The 19,935-nt window shown below is 40.7% G+C and overlaps 1 protein-coding gene across 1 annotated transcript in view; it reads left to right on the top strand.

Moving 5' to 3' along the window:
* kdm4aa (lysine (K)-specific demethylase 4A, genome duplicate a) overlaps positions 1-17,878 on the top strand; it is a 34,482-nt gene extending 16,604 nt beyond the window's left edge. Inside the window, 9 exon segments of the mRNA XM_037770310.1 lie at positions 596-800; positions 1,165-1,241; positions 2,160-2,215; positions 3,976-4,084; positions 4,868-5,056; positions 6,131-6,301; positions 8,652-8,771; positions 15,750-15,842; positions 17,117-17,878. Coding sequence (XP_037626238.1) covers positions 596-800; positions 1,165-1,241; positions 2,160-2,215; positions 3,976-4,084; positions 4,868-5,056; positions 6,131-6,301; positions 8,652-8,771; positions 15,750-15,842; positions 17,117-17,257 — 1,161 coding nt within the window. The 3' untranslated portion in view covers positions 17,258-17,878.
* Positions 17,879-19,935: the final 2,057 nt, after the last annotated feature.

The following is a 19,935-nucleotide window of genomic DNA, read 5'->3' as shown; positions in this document are numbered from 1 at the left end:
ATCTGAGGTCTGCTGTCCATCTGCCGTCCATGAGAGACGGCTGTCAATCACTCGTGAACTCTGACCAAATGGTCAAACTAGGCAGCGCTGATCAAATATGAATCAATATTCTGTTACTGTGATGCCTATTTCTCTCCTCAAATGTTTTCAGAATCATCTTGTAGTGCACGGTTAAGCTGTAAAATGAGAACGTTTGTGACCCGGTAGCCATTGTGAAATTTGTTGAAGGAATGACAAGTTCTTGTCACATGATCGGAGCACAGCCAATAGGAACGCTCTCTCTCTGAAATGACCTGTGATTGGTCAAAGTCTCCCGTCACGGGCTAGATGTTCTAAAGCCTGAAAACAGAGCCATGAGGAGCAGCAGAAGTCTAGTTTTCTCTCAGAACACTTGAATTACAATATGCTGAAAGGTTATTATGGAATTTTTGCTCAACAATGATGCCAAAAATATACTGACTACTGAAGCTTTAAACAGTAGTTGTTGATGAAAAGACGTTGCAGTTCTCAGAAAAAGTCCATATTCAGAAGAGGATATTACCTGTTGCTCAGTGTTGTAAGCTCCATGTCTCTGCGTGCTGTGCTCTGCCGTCAGACTGAATGTGCGAACAGCGTAGACGGTCCGGTTATGGTGGCCGGAGGGCGGATGCGGACCAAACCTCTGATCCCAGAGATGTGTTTCACCACCACCACAGAGGAGGACTCTGAGTGTGAGGAGCAGCCCGTCACGCCACATCTAGAGGAAGATGGAACCAGCCTCCTCATCAGTTGCTCTCAGTGCAGCATGCGGGTTCACACCAGTCAGTACACGCACACACCACGCAACACACACACACACACCACACACACACACACCTGAACTGAGATTATTTGCTGCATATATATATAACACAGCATGTGTGCATATGATCTTACTCGTCTGATTTACTCAGTTTTTATTCCCCAAAATGACTCACATGTCATTAGGACAGAAATATGTTAGTATAGAATTAGAAAACAACATTGGATGGCAGATCTAACACAGCCATTTAAAAGTGCACTGACTAAACAACACTGTCTGCTGATGGTAGCACATGCTAACAGACCTTCTTAATGACATGACAATGAGTCTCTCACCTACTACACTAGTGTGTCAGACTTTGTCTTTGTGTTTGTATATTCCAGGTTGTTACGGGGTGGATCCAGCCAGTGTGAGCAAGGAGTGGAAATGTGCACGCTGCAAGGCCAAAGCCATGACCGAGGTCAGTGAACACTCTGGGGGGGCATCTACTCCACATGCTGCCTTGTTTGTTTACCTCTTGGTAGTTCAGTGGACTTAAAGTAGTTATTTCTGATCATTTGTAGATCTCTTGTTCTTCACAAATCAGATATCCCAGAATATATTAAATAAATTACATGAACAACATTCGGTATAAAATCTGCCCCACTCAGGGTTCAAAGTTCATGTTTTTTTTTTAACTTGCCCGGTCGTGCAAGTGGGACAGAAATCTACTTGCCCGAAGTCAAACTTTACTGCCCCTATACAAATGTTTTTATTTATTAGAGGTTATCAAATATCAACTAAGACTTTTATTTAAAGGGACTATTTGTAACTTTCAGAAATGCTTGTTAACGGCGGTGACTTTACTGCCCCATTGACATCTTTTTCTCAGTAGAAATCCATGAGGTCATTATAGAGGGGGTTGGAATGCATTTTAAGAGAGCTCATTTCAGTCCTCCACCTCTCAGGCTCAGCTTTGGGACAGGGCCTGCCGTTGTAATTACCAACAGGCTCTTAATGAGACGGCTGCTGCTGCTCATGATGCTGCTGCTAACAGAGATCCAGTATTAAACACAGCGTTTGGTAGACTGAAAAACAATAAATGAAATGAACGTTGACTGCAGGTTTATGAATTCTGAGTTTACTATCCTCTGCAGTTTTAGATGGAAGACTCTGTGCTGTTATATTGTATTGCACTGGAGATGGTTATAGCCATACAATACAGCCACAAATCACAGATAGAACTGTTTGACCCACATACACATGAGATAGCTGTTGGTTTTGATAATGGCTACAGATAAAATGTGCTTTTAGTTGACTACTACAAGCCACAATTCTGAAAGATTTAGGTCTGTATTGTTTGTATGGACAGTTGATTGATGACATTTTGTATTTGCAGAACTGCTGTTTGTGTTCGCTAAGAGGTGGAGCCCTGCAGAAAGCCAACAACAACAAGTAAGTTGTTCCAGAGTCATCAGGAATGGGACAGTTCATCTACTGCACTTTGATACTGGTATTTTATCCTTGAACATCAAACTGGTTTAAAGTGCTAAGCTGCTCATTGATTTTTTTTTCAACTCTTTAACAGCCAACAACATGGGAGTCAGGAACCTGAAATAGTCATGGTCCAACTGATTGAATATTACTATATGTAGGGATGGACATTATGTTGGTGGCCGATTTACAGTGTTATTGGCTGATGAATAGGAAAAATGTAATTTTTGCTCTGATAATAGAATTTCAGACAATGATTTCCTCTGATAAGGCAGAGCATTGGCTTGTTTTTTTATTTGGACAACACTCGTGTATACTCACGCTCATGAGACCGTGGTGTAGTTTGTTTATAGCCTAACGTTAGCTTTTTGCTTCTGGCGATTCCTAAATGTGGTGTTTCCCCGCGGGGATCAATAAAGTATTTCTGATTATGATTTGTGGGATTTATGTTACGGAACCAAACGTGTTAGTATCATAGCCGTTTGTTTTTCCACAGAGCTTATTTTCCGCAATAATCCAAAACCCAATGTAAAAATCCCATCGGCCTTTTGTCGAGGGAACCCAGGGCGACACTAACTTCCTGGTTGGCTTATAAAAATAAGTCATCTCCGAAGCACTCTATAGAGTGAATGAAGAGAGGGAGCGGCGTTAGTGAGACCAAAGCAGTGAATCGGAGAAATAGAACCTTATTTTCTGAATGTTTCACGGCGGTTACGTTCTAAAGCACAAACTAACACTCCCCCACCTCCTGCATATGCATTCCTGCATATAATACCATTTTAAGGTTATACCTTCGTCAGGTTTTCTGTCATATACAGTTTGTGTCTGCCACAAAATAAACAGACATTTGTTGGTTAACGTTATCGGACTACTACTGAAATTCCACATCGGTGCACATCTGGTGTTCTAGTATCCGTCATACTAATTCTGAAACACTATTTTTATGCTTCCGCGCTGGTGCTAGCCGGGGCTGAAGGCATTATGTATTCAGTTGTTCGATCCATTCTCGTGAACGCAATATTTTGTGCATTCAAATGCAGAATCTATAGGCAACGGGACAAGATTTTGGCATGTGAAGCACTCTGGTTTCCGTTTGTAGTCCCAGTAGTATTGACCAATCACGTTGGAGCAGGCTTTGGTTGAATGCAGGTAAACAGAGAGCAAAAGAAGCAGAAACCCACCGGCTATCGTCTGACGATGATTTAGCTGTTTATTGGTTTTTAATGAGTTTGTAATCTGGCTACTTGTGAAACAATCCGGTCGAACACCGTCGTCTCTCAACTGCAACTCCAGTCTCGCATCTCAAGTTGCTAATCGGACTGTAAACAATGAGCACCGCACTGAAAAAGGAAGTCTTGGCCCAGATATCCTCTGGCTACACTGGAACCCCAGAAATATAGCCACACACACTGTACACTCAAAGTACCACAAAAGAACCGGTAACACCAACACTACGTAGTAAATGTGAAATCCATGTGTGTAGGAGATGTGTGCTTTAGGAACTGGACAGAATAGGCAGCTTACTGCTCGATGAAGCCAATATGTCGGTTTTGAGCAGCTGTGTGTGTGTGTGTGTGTGTGTGTGTGTGTGTGTGTGTGTGTGTGTGTGTGTGTGTGTGTGTGTGTGTGTGTGTGTGTGTGTGTGTGTGTGTGTGTGTGTGTGTGTGTGTGTGTGTGTGTGTGTGTGTGTGTGTGTGTGTGTGTGTGTGTGTGTGTTGCAGGTGGGTACATGTGCTGTGTGCGGTGGCTGTGCAAGAGGCACGCTTTGTCAACATCACTGAAAGAAGTCCTGTGGATTTAAGTGGAATCCCCCTGCAGAGATTTAAACTGGTGAGTTCAAATAACAGTCACACTTTTATGGATAAGCTGCCGTCACATTCTCGGCATTCAAATAATGACTCTTACGATAGTCGGCATGAATAAATAACGGCTGATTGCTGAAAAAGGTGAGGGGGAGTAGAATCACCTGTTCTCCAGTAGTTTACACGGTAGATTTAAGATGATGTACATTTCCTTCAGCACGAATACCATCTGTACAACAAGTCATGTCAGAATTCCTGTTTTTCTTCCTTAATTAAAATGAACGGCCGACCAGGAACATGTGGCTTTTGGCCTTTGGAACTGCTGGAATGCATTTAATGTGAAAGTGAGACGGAAGTGTTGAGTTTCTTTAAAGGAATAGTTCACCAATAAAAACAATAGAAATTGTATCGCGTGGTCACGTTCCTGGGCTCTCTATGGCAGGGGTTCTCAAAGTCTTTGGGGCCAGGGACCACTTAAAGGGGAGAACATTTTCCAAGGACCCTCTCATAATCGAAACACCGATTAAGCATAGTCTTACTTACATTTGTACTCCTAAATGCCACAACTATTTGTGTTCTAAAACTTTTCAAACTAAATACTTCGAACGGCCGATGAATGACAGCATACAGCATCAGTGTAGACTGAGAAGGAGGCTCAACAAAAGACAGCAAGAAACATTCTAAAGCTGAAGTGTAAAGGCTTCAGCTGCACTAATACTGGCCCTTGTGCGTTAGCTTCACCTTCATTGAGTCATTTCAAATCCACTGCAGTTTCCTGAGCCCTGGCTTCCTGTGTTTGCATCTCTGACAGAAATGTTACTACTGTAAGAAGCGGATGAAGAAGGCGTCTGGCTGCTGCGTGCAGTGCTCTCATGGCCGCTGTCCCACTGCCTACCACCCCACCTGTGCCCAGGCTGCCGGAGTACTCATGCAGCCAGATGAATGGCCCTTTGTGGTCCATGTTACCTGCTGTCGACACAAAGGCCCCACTCAGATTGAGGTAAGGAGAGTCTGAGGATCTGTCAACCTCTTGTGAATTGAGAACTAGAGATGCTCTTTTTTACACTTTTTGTTTACTGTCTGTACAGCAGTGGTACCAGGGTCTGAAATGAACTTTGTTCACTTCCTGCCAATGTGGCAGACAAGTTTTTTTTTTTTCTGCCATTGAGAAATTTTATCTGCCGCTTTTGAAATCTCTGCGCTAAATGAAGTAATAACATTTTAGATCTGATGTCATTCAATGTTCGATATATTTTATATAAAAAACATTATAAACACAGTAAATTACAGTATTCTAATTACACCGTAGCTTCTGGGGGAGCCCTATTTTTGGGGGGAGGACGTGTAGCCTACTGTACACAGTACTGTACTGTACTTTGTTATTGTCATCTATAGTGGTTATTTCCATAAAAACACACAATTTAAACAATTATGATTATTTAAATATTTGCTTTGATTAAAATAAATCTTGGTAAGTTAAACAGGTCATAATTCTCTCTCTATTATTTATTTTATATTGATGTGAAAACATCTCCTTCAAACAACTGGATTTATTCAAGTTTCTCACCGAAAAACTTAATTTTACGAGATTACATTTGAACGCATCATGATAACGTTGTAATTTACCTTCTCCCAATGGTCATTTTGCTGAGCAGACCGTGAACGTCTCATAATAATAACTGAATGGCACCTCCGTTAACGTTAGTAGCTCTGGTATTTATCCAGTCAGGACTGTGCTGCTAACTGCTGCTAACAGCTAACGTTACTAACTCTCCTCCTACTGATTTCAACACAGATTTATCAGGGAGAAATAGGGTACGTCCCCTCAGGTTTAGTAGCGCCACACTTTTGAGCGCTTTTTTTTCTCTCCGTCGTCTCCGGTCCCAAACAAACTGAAACATGATACAGCGTGATTATGTGTCATTGTGCAGCATAACTGTGGGAAAGCATCAATAAGAGGAATCGATAGTCACGGAGGCGTGAGATGCCAAGAAAGCAGAAACTAGTGTTTTCTCTGCCTGCCAAAGTGGCGGGTGTCCTGATGAAATGTGATTTCCTCTATCTCCTCTGACAGCGCAATAAAGCAGCCATGCATGAGCTGACTGTGGGACAGAAGGTGATATGCAAGCACAAGAATGGCCGCTACTACCAGTGTGATGTGGTGCAGCTCTCTAAAGAGACGTTCTACGAGGTCAACTTCGATGATGGCTCCTTCAGTGACAATCTCTTCCCCGAAGACATCGTGGTAGGTTTCACTAGTTTATATCTGTCTTGTCATTTAAAGGGAGACACGCCAGGCAAAAACATAGTTTCTCATGCACTAGTCAGTTTTGAGATTTGGGGCTATTTTGCTTCCATAACATGTTTTTTCATTCAGACTAGTGGAAAGAAAACTTCCAAAATACACATTTAGATATTTATTTTACTACAATGTGTCTATTTGTGTCTGTAGATTTCTCCGAAACTCACAGTTTTCATGATGATATATAAATGTTTTTTCACCCCATTCACCTGTAGTGCCTGTATGGAATGTTACAATCCATATCTTTAAAGGCTGTTTTCTCAAAATGAGTTTTTCTCTCATAATGTGAGCCAGAAATCTCCACTTCATTAGCACTTACATACACCAAACTTTACATATATTCCACTGAAGGTTTTTACAGAGGGCTTTGTTCATACATCATTCATAGCCTGATTTATACAACATTTTCTTCCTAAAATGATGGCGAAATTTTTTTTTTTATGGCTGTTAACAGTATTTTCTGATTTATGGAGTGATAAAAAGATTTATCCATAATTCCCTCTGTAAAAACATTTGACTCTAATATGTCAACAAAATGAAATAATAATTTTGAACCTGTCTTTATCCGATGATTACATTTCTGTTCTGGAAATGTATGCAAATTAGCACATATTTGATAAGATAATGCCTCATTTTAACATAAATTTTCAGAAAACTTGTAATACAAAAATAATTGTCTTAATGTCAGTAATCAATGGGGGAAGTTTCATGGCGATATCTATTAGTTAATTTTTTCTACCCTATTCACCTGGGGTGTTTCCCCTTAAAAGAAACCTCAAAGAATCTAAAAACAACGCAGTAAAAATCTGGAATTTTCTTTTAAAGTACATTAAACTTCTTATTATGTAGTTTGGTAAATTTGGATCTACTATGGCAGATTGTCCATTTATATTTACATCGCTGCCCACTTAGATATTCATGTACAACTATGAGATTTTCTATTTGTTGTGTAAGTCAACGACATCATTTGTTGTACTGTACAATGCTGACTTTCATGACAAAACTCACATTTTGTAGTATTGTATTGATAATATCATAAATTCTCAAATGGTGGCCTGTATTCACCTCAGTGGCAGAGAGAACCACGCCTTTATTAGACAGGGTTATAATACAGACAGGCCTTTATTTGTTTTTATATTCATATTTTCCCCAGTTAATGCAAACTCGCAGCTTTCCCTTAATAGGTTGGCTTTTAATCAGGGCTGTCAAAGTTAACGTGATAATAACGCCTTAACGCAAATTCATTTTAACGCCACTAACTTCTTTAACGCAACTTGCGGTTTTTAGGTTGTAGCGTACTCAGTTTTAAAGCTAGAGTGAAGATACTGGTATCATATGAAACTAGAAAACCTAAGGAATCCATTTTTTTCCCAAGTTTACTACCAACCATGTCATACTAGCTTGTGGCAGAGGAGGTTAAATAACGCTCCAAACTTACGCTTAATTTTGGCGAGGAGAAACCGGCATGGCCTTTTTCAAAGGGTTTCCTTGACCTCTGACCTCCAGATCAGTGAATGAAAATGGGTTCTATGGGTACCCACGAGTCTCCCCTTTACAGACATGCCACTTTATGATAATCACATGCAGTTTGGGGCAAGTCATAGTCAAGTTGGCACACTGACACACTGACAGCTGTTGTTGCCTGTTGGGCTGCAGTTTGCCATGTTCTGATTGGAGCATATTGTTTTATGCTAAATGCAGTACCTGTGAGGGTTTCTGGACAATATCTGTCATTGTTTTGTGTTGTTAATTGATTTCCAATGATAAATGTGTGCATGTATTTGCATTAAGCAGCATATTTGCCCACTCCCATGTTGATAAGAGAATAAAATACTTGACAAATGTTCATTATACTGAATTTACCATGTGACCTCAATGTTGTTTTACACGGCCTCTACTTCTTCATGCTCGCTATTATTTGAGACTGCTTTTATCGGACAATTTAGAGTATTTGCCATGAGTGGATGTTACATATTTGATTTGTCCAACTCTTTTACTCTAGCCACAAACTAAACAGTTCAGACTTCAATTTTTTAGCATGTACGAAAAATCACTACTGAGGATGTCGTTAATAGTTTCATGTAAAACATCAAATTTGCCTTAAGCATTAGAAGTGTTAACATTAACATTATGATTTTATTTTGGTAAGAGTAAGGGGTGAACATGGATTGTGTCCCCGTGAATTTAAGTCCATTATAATGCTAAACGCATTATACTGTATGTCAGGAATGCATGAAATCTGTGCCTTTGTTAAGTTTGCTCACAACTCTGCAATGTGTGTTCTGTGTGTTAGAACCGAGACTGCGCTCAGCTCGGACCGCCACCCCAGGGTGACGTGGTTCAGGTGCGATGGACAGACGGCCTGGTGTATGGGGCCAAATTTGTGGCAGCGCATGCCATCCACATGTACCTGGTAAGACTTTCTTTTTGTTTTCTGTCACATAACAAAGTTTGACTTGCTGTAATTAATAGCACAATAGGCTAACAATGGTAACATAAAGAAAACTTGGTTTTATCAAAACTTTGAACAAAAGGGAGGGCCAGGTAATATGTGATTTTTCTCTCTGCTCCTTTTGATCACGGAATGTGTTGTGTTTTTACTAGGGCTGTAAAAGTCAACGTGTTCACGCTAATTCGTTTTAACGCCACTTATTTCTTTTACACATCAACGCAACTTGTGATTTTTAGGTTGTAGCGTACTCAGTTTTAAAGCTAGAGTGAAGATACTGGTGTCATCTGAAACTAGAAAACCTAAAGAATCTACTGGTACCAACCATGTCATACTAGCTTGTCAACGAAGGAGGAAACTGGCGTGAACATTTTCAAAGGGGTCCCTTGACCTCTGACCTCAAGATATGTGAATGAAAATGGGATTTGTCATTGTTTTGTGTTTTTAATTGATTTCCAGTAATAAATACATACATAAGTTTGCAGAAAGCAGCATATTTGCCCACTCCCATGTTGATAAGAGTATTAAATACTAGGGGTGGAACGGCTCACAAAATTCACAGTTGGGTTCATATCACGGTTTTGGGGTCACGGTTTTCGCTTCGGTTCGGTACATTTATGTTCCAGCGAGGAGGTCATGTTCTGATTTCAACATGCTTTTCATTTATTTGGTAAAAATAAGTTAACAAATATTTGACAAAAAAAAGTATGGCTTAAATAAGGAACATAAACTCTTCTTCATTGTCAAATCTTAACTGAAAGAATAGGTCTTCTACAGTCATTAGTGCAAACAAAACATGCAGCTTTGTTATTTTCATATAAATATGATGTAATTATAGACTAAGGCCATCAACATAAATTGAAGCATAAGCTCAACCAAAAAAAAAAAAAGAACATTATAACATACAGTATGTCTCAACTCCCTGATTATCAGCTCTTAATTGAAAGATTAGTTTTTCCACTCATAAAGTGCAGTATTTGGAGGAGTACGGTTGGATTTCTGTGCCACTGTGTTATTTAAAAAGAATGAATAAATATAAAACACATTACAGGGATTGTGCTGCTGGAATTACTGTGTTGCTTAAGTGTCGAGGGAATATTATAGCGCGGCTCAAGTAACGTTACGTTAATCATATGCTGAAATCCAGCGTCCTCCGAGACTGCATCAGGCTGCATATCTTTCACTATAAACATCCCCGATGCTGTAGTTGTGTTTTTACCCTGTCTGAGTCTGAGTCTGAGTCTGAGTCTGAGCCTGAGCCTGAGTCTGAGTCTGAGTCTGAGTCTGAGTCTGAGTCTGAGTCTGAGTCTGAGTCTGCATGTAGAGGCTGTTTAAATGCTGTGGGGAGGAGTTGCTCTTTCCTACCTGAAGTGTTGCCGCTAGCATAAACCAGACGTGTTGCACAGTGCTCACACAGTCGCCGTTTTATCCACCACTTTTTTTCCGTCATTTTCATGGTAACACTAAATCTGTAATGCTCCATACAGCAGAGCCAAACGATGCTGGTGAATCCTCTAACTGGACTTTATCGTGTCTACTCGCCATTTCCTAAACTGACTGACAGCCGCACTTCATTCGTGAAGAGAGCTGGGTCACGCTTCATCAACGCGTCATATCTTTGTGGTACAACACATGCGCAGTAAAATCTGGTCTGCAGTCGCCGAAATTGAGCCAATAGCAACGCACGACCGCAGCTTCAGTTACACTGTGCAAGTGTTAAACCCCGTACCTCAAGACCCATGTCCACCCGTGTCCCAGCCTCCTTCCATAGGCCTTGATTTGTAGTGTGACAATAAACGGGAGCCTAACTCTCAGGGTCGGCGCCAGAGTGTTAGGGGCTGACGGGCAATCAGCTTTGACAGGGGGGGAATTTTTTTTCACCTCATATAGCCTTTATTAAGTGTATCTTTAACATTATCATGTTTTATAAAAAAGAAATGAACTGACAGAGAGGTGTATACATACTGCCACTTATGCGCACAAGCGCGCACGCACACATAAACATGCTGGTATGTCCACAAAAACGGTTTATAAACTAACACCGTGTCCTAACTGGATGCGAGCGTCCGACTATCGCGCTGCATCGCGAATCTGACGCTCTCTGTCCACTGAATACGTTAAATCTGCACTTTTGTTACATCATGTAAACAAACCAGGAACATATCAGCTGTGAGCTCCAGATCAGACTGGAGCTGAAGACTAACCACCTCAAAGATGGGTTGGTACTTGTTATCTTCCTACGTTCGTACTTTTTTTTTTTATCAGAAAACACACGTTTTATTTTTGATATTTACTGGAAATAACATACGATATAGCCAAGAGCAAGTAGGTTGTTATCTAGTGATCTTCTCCAGCCAGCTGCCACCTTATTTTGGTTTCTGTTTTGAAATGAGGAGGTACTGGAGGCTACAGATAACTCCTCAGGCACGGGTGCCGAGATCCAGTTAACAGGGAATTAAACAACACATTAATCTAACAGTCTGACTGATTTCTTCATAACTATAATTTAAGTTAATAAAGACTAAATGTGGATGTTTCACTCACCAGTTGTTGTCCCTGCTCAGCCTGCTGTAATGTAACATTAGTCCATTGTTTTATTCCACAATACTGAACAGAATAATCCAAACAGGTAGAAGTAGTAAGATGTGAGAGGAGCACAGGATGCTTTTTACTCTCTTGGTCCTAATTGTGCTTTAATGCACCAGATTTGTAGGTCTACTTTCTCTCAATTTTTTCTTTTGAGCTAGATTAAACAAAAAAACAAACACGCAAACGGAGCGGATCAAAACGAGGCTTCTTACTGAAATATTATAGTGACGGCTCATAGTTTCCATAGTTGTATCTTTGCGCTGTGTGTTTGTGTTTTATTTTAACCATTAGTGAGGTGACTGTTATATTTTTTGACAGGTACCTCGTAATAAAGTTTCACTAGTGAACGCTACGCATATAACTGCGAGCATCAATGCCTGTGCTGAAAGTGTCAGTAATCATGTTAATATTTTCATTTACATCCAGGACAACTGACCCGGTTTTCTCGGCTCATTTTATCTAAACTAATCAGCCGTTCCTCTCAATATGAGTGACAGGAAAAAATAGGAACCGTGTATCCGATAGAAGTTCAGACAAAAAGTCACGCCGAGCTGTGCAGCACCTTGTTGCTCGCAGCCAGTTAGGACCCTCCAATAGAAAACAATGTAATCAAGCCCAAGTACATGTCCTAGTTGTTTCCTAAATGCAAAACTATCACTGTTTTGTGCTTTATTTTGCATTGCAGTGTTAAGTCCTTCCATTACCAAACTGAATGACTTAATTTTACTTATAGCCTAGCTGTTATTTCAGTTTAGTTTTTTGTCAGGAGAGAATTCAGCTGAGGGGGCACAGTGACCTTTTTGGACGGGCCTGGAGCCCCATGGCACGCCCCTAACGCCGACGCTGCTAACTCTACATGAAAAAAATACACAATCAGCCTCATAACTTATTTCAAATGAGCCGAACGATTCATACACGTCCAGAACCGTGACTAGCGAACCCAACGGTTCAGATTTTTTTACCTGAACCGTTCCATCCCTATTAAATACTTGACAAATCTCCCTTTAAGACACATTTTGAACAAATAAAAACAGTGTTATTAGTTTGCGATGAATCGTGATTAACAATGGACAATCATGCGATTAATTGCGATTAATATTTTAATCGATTGACAGCACTAGTTGTTACACATTGCATCTTTTGTGTAAACCATTGTGTGCGTTCCTATTGGCTGTTCATTCAACGGAGGCAGCTGTCAATCACTCGCGAACTCTGATCAAACGGTCAAACTAGGCAGCGCTGACCAAATATGAATCAATATTCTGTTACTGTAATGTCTATTTCTCTCCTCAGATGTTCTCAGAATCATCTTGTAGTGTACTGTTTAGCTGTAAAATGAGAAAGTGTGCTCCGGCTGGTGGGCGGTGTTCGGTATTTCCTCAACTAATCTCAACATGGCTGCCGGGTCACAAGAGACAATCAGCTCTGATTGGTTGTTTTCCTCCGGTCTTGTGAAATCTTACAGATGCCATTAGGAGCACCGGAGGACACAGAGGCACATGATTTTTTTCCCCGAATACCTGTCTCATGCACCGCTAGGATACTCAGGTTATTTTGACCGTTTTATAAACATAACTTTTTTAATCATATTTGCTCCATTTCTACCCACTGCAGCTTTAACTGGGTAATTCCATGATAGCCATGAAATCAGCTTTATTCATTCATTTATTTATTGCAGTTGGTGATTGTTGACTGTACAAATGTCTCAGAAGAGATGATCTGGTTTGAGGAATAATAATTCTCACAGGCTGCTGAAATATTTCAAGTTTAGCAATTTGCATTTTTCCAGAGTCTCAGTAGTGGAGAGTTGTACCAACTGTCATCTAACGGATTTGAATTAGGGATGCTAATTTTGAAACATTTTCTTAACCGATAACCGACCCCAGTTAACCGATTATTAACCGACAAGATTTGTGCCTCTCATGCAGCGGTGCTCCAGCTGCAGTGTATGAGCACAACAGACAACTGAGTCTCCGGTTCACCATCAGGAGCGTTAACTTAGCAGCTACGATGCTGCGTGTAGTGTCGCGGACATGCAGCCACTTTCCCAGTAAAAGTCTCCACCGCACATTTAGTTTAGTTTAGCAGGTTGTCAGCTGTGTGTCTGCCCGGCGTTACTTTAGCGAGTACCCGTCAAACAGTGTGTGTGTTTGTGCTACGTTAGCAGCTCTAGCATTGGCGGAGGCTTCGTGCTCGCCGCCGCCACACGTAGTCTGAGTAACTTTAGTGAGTTCCCAACAGACCGTGTGTGTGTGTTGGTGATGAGTGTGAGGTTGTTGGTGGCGTTCTAGCTGTGATCGTAGGTGTAGCAGTGTGTGTACAGTTTATTTGTCGGTGAATAAATGCTATGAAACTACAACTCCTCCGCTCCGCTCAAGAGAGCCAGAGACCGGAGCCGACTTCCTGTATCCTGCAACTCCGGCTCCACCTCTTAAGGTGGGCTGTTAAGGTGGACCAGCTTTTCTCCTTAAAGTGACGAGCCGCTCTTCTGAGCCGCTCAGCTTTTAATTAATTATTAATATTTCTTTTAACCGTTTTAACCGATAGCGTTAATCGGTTAAAATGCTTAATGTCGGTTAACAGTTAAACGGTTAATTATTAACATCCCTAGTTTGAAGGGATTGGATCCTAACTGTTTCTCTCTAAAATGCTGACATGACAAGGTGCTTCATTTGCAGTATTTGACTGACTGTGAGCAGGTCTTGTTGACTCAGGAGTCCTCTGGACCTCTAACTACTCTCAGACTTAGGAGCTGCTTTTTGCGATAAAACTGCTTTGTGAATGATTCCCTACAGTACTAAAGTTCAGGCTGGCCCACCCTTTATTTTTAGGAGTCCTCCTAACTCAGTCAGTTAAGCTCTATTTTTAGCCTCAGAATGTTTTGTGAACACGGCCCCTGGCCTCGACCTTCAAACCTCCTATCGTGGGAATGTCCTGTCCAAGCAGAATCACTGCAGTCTTTTAAAGGACAGAAAAGCTGCTCACATTTACGCTTAATATATTCCTTTCCACTAATGGTCTTAACAGGGACATATCATGAAAATCTCACTTTCCAGTGCTTGTGCTCATCCATCTGGGTATCTGGAGTGTCTACCAACCCACAAACTGTGAAATGAGACAACCCAGTCAGTTGTTTGTGGGCTGTCTGGATCAGATAACATGTGATTCAACAAGCCAATCAGATCTGGCTCCCCTTCCTATGTCACATGCAGGCATGCAGGGTAGTGGATAGAAGGGAGCCCACGAACTGGGGAAACTCAGTTCGAGATGGTTAAGGTTAGGAATTGACCTCAAATAGTTCAATTTTGGATAAGTCGTTAGGCAGCAAGTTTTTTCAGATCTCAGATCATATTTCGCAGTTTGCAGGCTCCCTTCTAGACACGACCGCTCATTACAATATACCGCCCACAGCTTGAGAACTACCTTTGCAAAGGTGCACCACATTTTGATCACAACCCAATCGGAGCAGACTGGGCAATTTCAGGAGGAGGTCTTAAAGAGACAGGCGCTAAAACAGAGTGTTTCAGACAGAGGGTGAATACAGGTATATTCAGACAGACAGGATGAGAAAAATAAAGGGTTTTTTTTATCATTAAAGCAGGTAAATATGTTCTAGTAGAAACCCAAAATACAAGTATGAACCTGAAAATGAGCACAATATGTCCCCTTTAAAGGTTGGGTCGGTAATGTTGAGAAACTAGCAAGAGTACGCTGGATTTTAAAAGTGATCCAACCTAAAAACCCAGCCCAGTGTTGCCAACTCTTTTCCAATGAAAGCAGCTAGCAGCACCGGCTCCAAAAATCCCTAAATCTAGAGAGGAAGTCGCCAAGTCGGCAACACTGACAGTCAGTCCCTTCATAAAGCCAGTCCCCCAAAATGATCATTATGAACATAAACAACGAACATGGATATTGTACTCACAGCTGTCAAGCTAGCACGGGCAGAGTGTGCACAGGTAGAGACAGGTAGGTATACAGCCCAGCCAATCATTTCATTTGGGGTAATTACATATGTATTTATTGCGACCCAAACTACTCATTTTGCGGCGGTTGTGACGCTTAAAACTCTTTATCCACTGTTGCTGCACCAGTAGCCACAGAGTAGGTATGTCCTACGTTTCCCTGTCTGTCTCTACCGGCCCTCTCTGTGTGTCTGTCATTCAGGATGCGCATGAGAGCCTGCTGTGTGTGTGTGTGTTCTGGGAGAGACAGACAGGAAAATGTTCCTGAATGTAGTGCAAGTGTGAATAGTGAAAATCACCAGCAGTGTGTGAAAGGTTATCCCCGTAATTTACCGGGAACTATGTGTGAAAGAGTCCTGACTGTATTGTTTGCTACATTTCTGGATTGCAGGTGGAATTCGAGGATGGGTCGCAGCTAACAGCCAAGAGAGACGACGTTTACTCTCTGGATGAGGAACTCCCCAAGAGAGTCAAATCCAGACTGGTAAATTCAACTCCAACCACACACACATGGACTCTTAAACCCACCTGATCTAGTTGTTTGTTAGGGGTGTAACGATCAGTTTTTACAACGATACGATACGTTGCGATGCGATTTCCATGGTTCCGATACGATTCAAGGACGATATTTGGCTCATCTAGAACGATACGATACAATTCAATGATTTGAAATCGATACAGTTACTTTTTTTTCCAAAGATTCAGTCAGTGTGACTGTGAAATAAATATGTGATACTGGACAGAGCAGGTCAGGAGTCCTCAAAGTTTTTCTTGTGAGGGAATCAGGGATAAATTAATTATGGATATAAACAAGTAAACAACGATAATGGCAAATACATACAGCTTTTATTAGAAAATAATAAAAAGTGCAGCTTCAGGACCTGCTGATTCAGTTCTCAAGATACAAGGCAGTTTAATATTTAACCAAAAATATAATAAACCAACTTCTATTCAAGTTAAATGAACAGTGGTTTAACCTGCTGCTTCTGTCCTCATTTTCAATATAAACCGTAGATCAATAATACAGAGATCAACCGCTGATAGTGATCAAACAGCTGACAGTGATCAAACAGCTGATAGTGATCAAACAGCTGATAGTGATCAAACAGCTGATCGAGATCAAACAGCTGATAGTGATCAAACAGCTGATAGTGATCAAACAGCTGATAGTGATCCAACAGCTGATAGTGATCAACAGCTGATAGTGATCAAACAGCTGATATAGATCAAACAGCTGATAGTGATCAAACAGCTGATAGTGATCAAACAGCTGATAGTGATCCAACAGCTGATAGTGATCAAACAGCTGATAGTGATCCAACAGCTGATAGTGATCAAACAGCTAATAGTGATCAAACAGCTGATATAGATCAAACAGCTGATAGTGATCAACAGCTGATAGTGATCAACAGCTGATAGTGATCAAACAGCTGATAGTGATCAACAGCTGATAGTGATCAAACAGCTTGGGACAGAATCATTCCTCTACAAACGCTGTTTAAATAATCTGCTGATAGTAATCCAGTAGTCCATTTGGGCTCATTTGGGCTCTTTTCATACATGAAAACATACGGAACAACATTTTTAAACTACGTTAGATTAACGTCAGCTGAATTTCTGTTTTGTTTTCTACTTTACTCCCGTTTTGATAATTTTTAAAATGTGTAAAAACCAATGAAAGACATTGAGAAGATGTGTCGGTCTCGTCATGCAGTCTTGTGTTTGTTTCATCATACAGCCTTGTGTTTGTCTCTGCAGTCTAAAGCGTCAGACATGAGATTTGACGGCATCTTCGAAGAGAAGGAGATCATCCAGGAGTCAAAGAGACAGAGAGTGATCAACTCGCGTTACAGGGGGGACTTCATAGAGCCTGTGATTTACAGAGCCATCATGGAGTAGCCCTGTCTGCACCCCCCCACACACACACACCACCAGCACTGACAGACTGAACGGTGCTCACTGTACCTTAACTTAGCAGCTAGCCACTGAGAGAGTGTAGCTCCAGATGACTTCCTTTCCTTCAGGACCCGCTTTGGACTGTTCTCTATTTTTTACTTCATTCATCCATCTTTGTTCATTCAATAAGAGTTCTATCTGCTTTGTTTGACAGCAGGATTTGTAATTTCTGTTTTTCCATATAGGACTCCACACAGTGCAGTAGGCTGACGTCCAGCCCTGGCAGTACAGAAAAGTAGGAAGCAATATAAAAATGGCATTTGTTCAATAAAGTAGCATTTTGACAGTAAGGCACCTTTTTTAGAAATAAAAAAAGAGAATGCTGGAGTTAAACTTTAATCTACAGTAATGTTAAATAAATTGCTAAACATTTCATCTAACACTGCCACATATGTGTTTAAGTTTAAAGGATGATATCAGCGCCATTTTATTTATTCCCTGGTGCCATTATTGGCTACGATACGGAGCCCGACAGGTATCAAATGTAGATTTGATTCGCTTTATTTAAATTTGTAAATTACTAAATTGTGCCTTCAAACGGCTGAATAAATACTTTCAAGTTAACAGCCTTATTGCACTTATTCCTTGGTTCCTGTTTATTGCTTGAAAAATTATTAATGTTGATTAATTTTTTGTCGATTGACTAATCGATTAATTGACTCACCGGGTCAGCTCTAAAGATGCCTGCCAGGCTCCGTACTCTGAGGAGGCTAGCCGACAGTTCTGCATGCTAATTTGATAAAAAAACAACTTTCTCTAGGATTGTGCACCATGTGAACATGATATCTATTTGAATAATTAAGTCCTTAAAACCAGATATTGACATAGAGCCTCTCTCCAAGACAGGACTACGATATTACAGAATAATGCAGGACCCTAACTCTGTATAGGACTTCAGTGGTGGATTATAATAGGGAATGGGAATGTGATGTCAGATAAAGGGTGAGACTGTTTACTGCAAGTGTCAAAAGCTAACACGTACGCTACCCTCCAAAAATGGCGGCGCGCCTCAGAATGCTCCGCGATTCCCATTCCCTATTAGCTTGCCGAGCTAAATTAGACTTACAACACATGGACATAAATGATTGGCTTAGTCAGAAAGAGACATGTCTCAATAAATTACATTTTGTATAATACATCCCTATTTTAACACAATGGAAAATAAGTTCTGTATCCAACACAACAGGTACCGAATGTGTGAGGTAGCAGAGCTCTATGCTAACGCTAGCACCGTCAATGACATCATCAGACAATTTGCTGAAAATCTTATGGGCTTTACGAACCTCTCAAGTTTTTTGCCACACAACATTGAAACAGGTATTTTTCCGACAGCCCCGTCTTCTAAAAATGATATTCCCATACATGGAAACTGCATTGTTAATTACGTTTCAATGGAAAAGTATTTTGTCGCCGTTTGTTTTTGACGCATCACAAATCCGTTTGTAATAATAGTCCGCTTAGGGAGGAGGTCGAGGTGGTGGATGGCTCTACGTTCATTTATTTTAATTTACGTCCGTTGTAGAGCTGTCAGTTGATTCAAATGTTTTATCACGATTAATTGAATGATTGTCCATAGTTAATCGTGATTATTTGCTAATTAATCGCGCATTTTTTATCTGTTCAAAATGAACCTTAAAGGGAGATCTGTCAAGTATTTAATCCTCTTATCAACATGGGAGTAGGCAAATATGCTGCTTAATGCAAATGTATATACTGTATTTATTATTGGAAATCATTTAACAACACAAAACAATGACAGATATTGTCCAGAAACCCTCACAGGTACTGCATTTAGCATAAAACAATATGCTCAAATCATAACATGTCAAACTGCAGCCCAACAGGCAACAACAGCTGTCAGTGTGTCAGTGTGCTGACTTGACTATGACTTGCCCCAAACTGCATGTGATTATCATAAAGTGGGCATGTCTGTAAAGGGGAGACTCGTGGGTACCCATAGAACCCATTTACATTCACATATCTGGAGGTCAGAGGTCAAGGGACCCCTTTGAAAATGGCCATGCCAGTTTTTCCTCGCCAACATTTAGGTTAGGGTTTTGGTTTATGTTTTTCTAGTTTCATATGATACCAGTATCTTCACGCTAGCTTTGAAACTGAGCCCACTACAACCTAAAAATCGCAAGTTGAGCATTAAAACAAATTAGCGTTAACGCGTTATCGCCCTAGTACGTTGCTTAAATAACGTAACAAACATATTTTGTAATTTTAAGCCAAACCATGATATTTTTTACTAAACCTAACCAAGTAGTAATGTTAACCATGTGTTAAAAAAACTTTTTAAAACTGCGACCGTAATCCGGGAGAAAATTCCCTCAAAAGGTAATTGAGAATGCAGTTTAGTTGTATGGGAACGTCATTTTGTTTTCCTAACATGAGATGATGCAGTCACAGTCTTTGGAATCCACCAACATGTTTAGACTCTTTACAGGCTTAAATCTGAAAACAAAATTGCACTGATATTATCCTTTCAACTACAGGAATACTTCACCCAGATAGTTGGTATCAGTTAGCTGCTTGCCTCTGATGCCTGGAATGATGTACAGAATGTTTGTACTCGTGATCCTTCATGAAAAAGTGGCAGCCATTTCTTGAAACAACAA

Source organism: Sebastes umbrosus, chromosome 5 (genome assembly GCF_015220745.1).
Source record: "Sebastes umbrosus isolate fSebUmb1 chromosome 5, fSebUmb1.pri, whole genome shotgun sequence".
In the NCBI taxonomy this organism is placed as follows: Eukaryota; Metazoa; Chordata; class Actinopteri; order Perciformes; family Sebastidae; genus Sebastes; species Sebastes umbrosus.
This window is presented reverse-complemented; position numbering and strand designations above follow the sequence as displayed.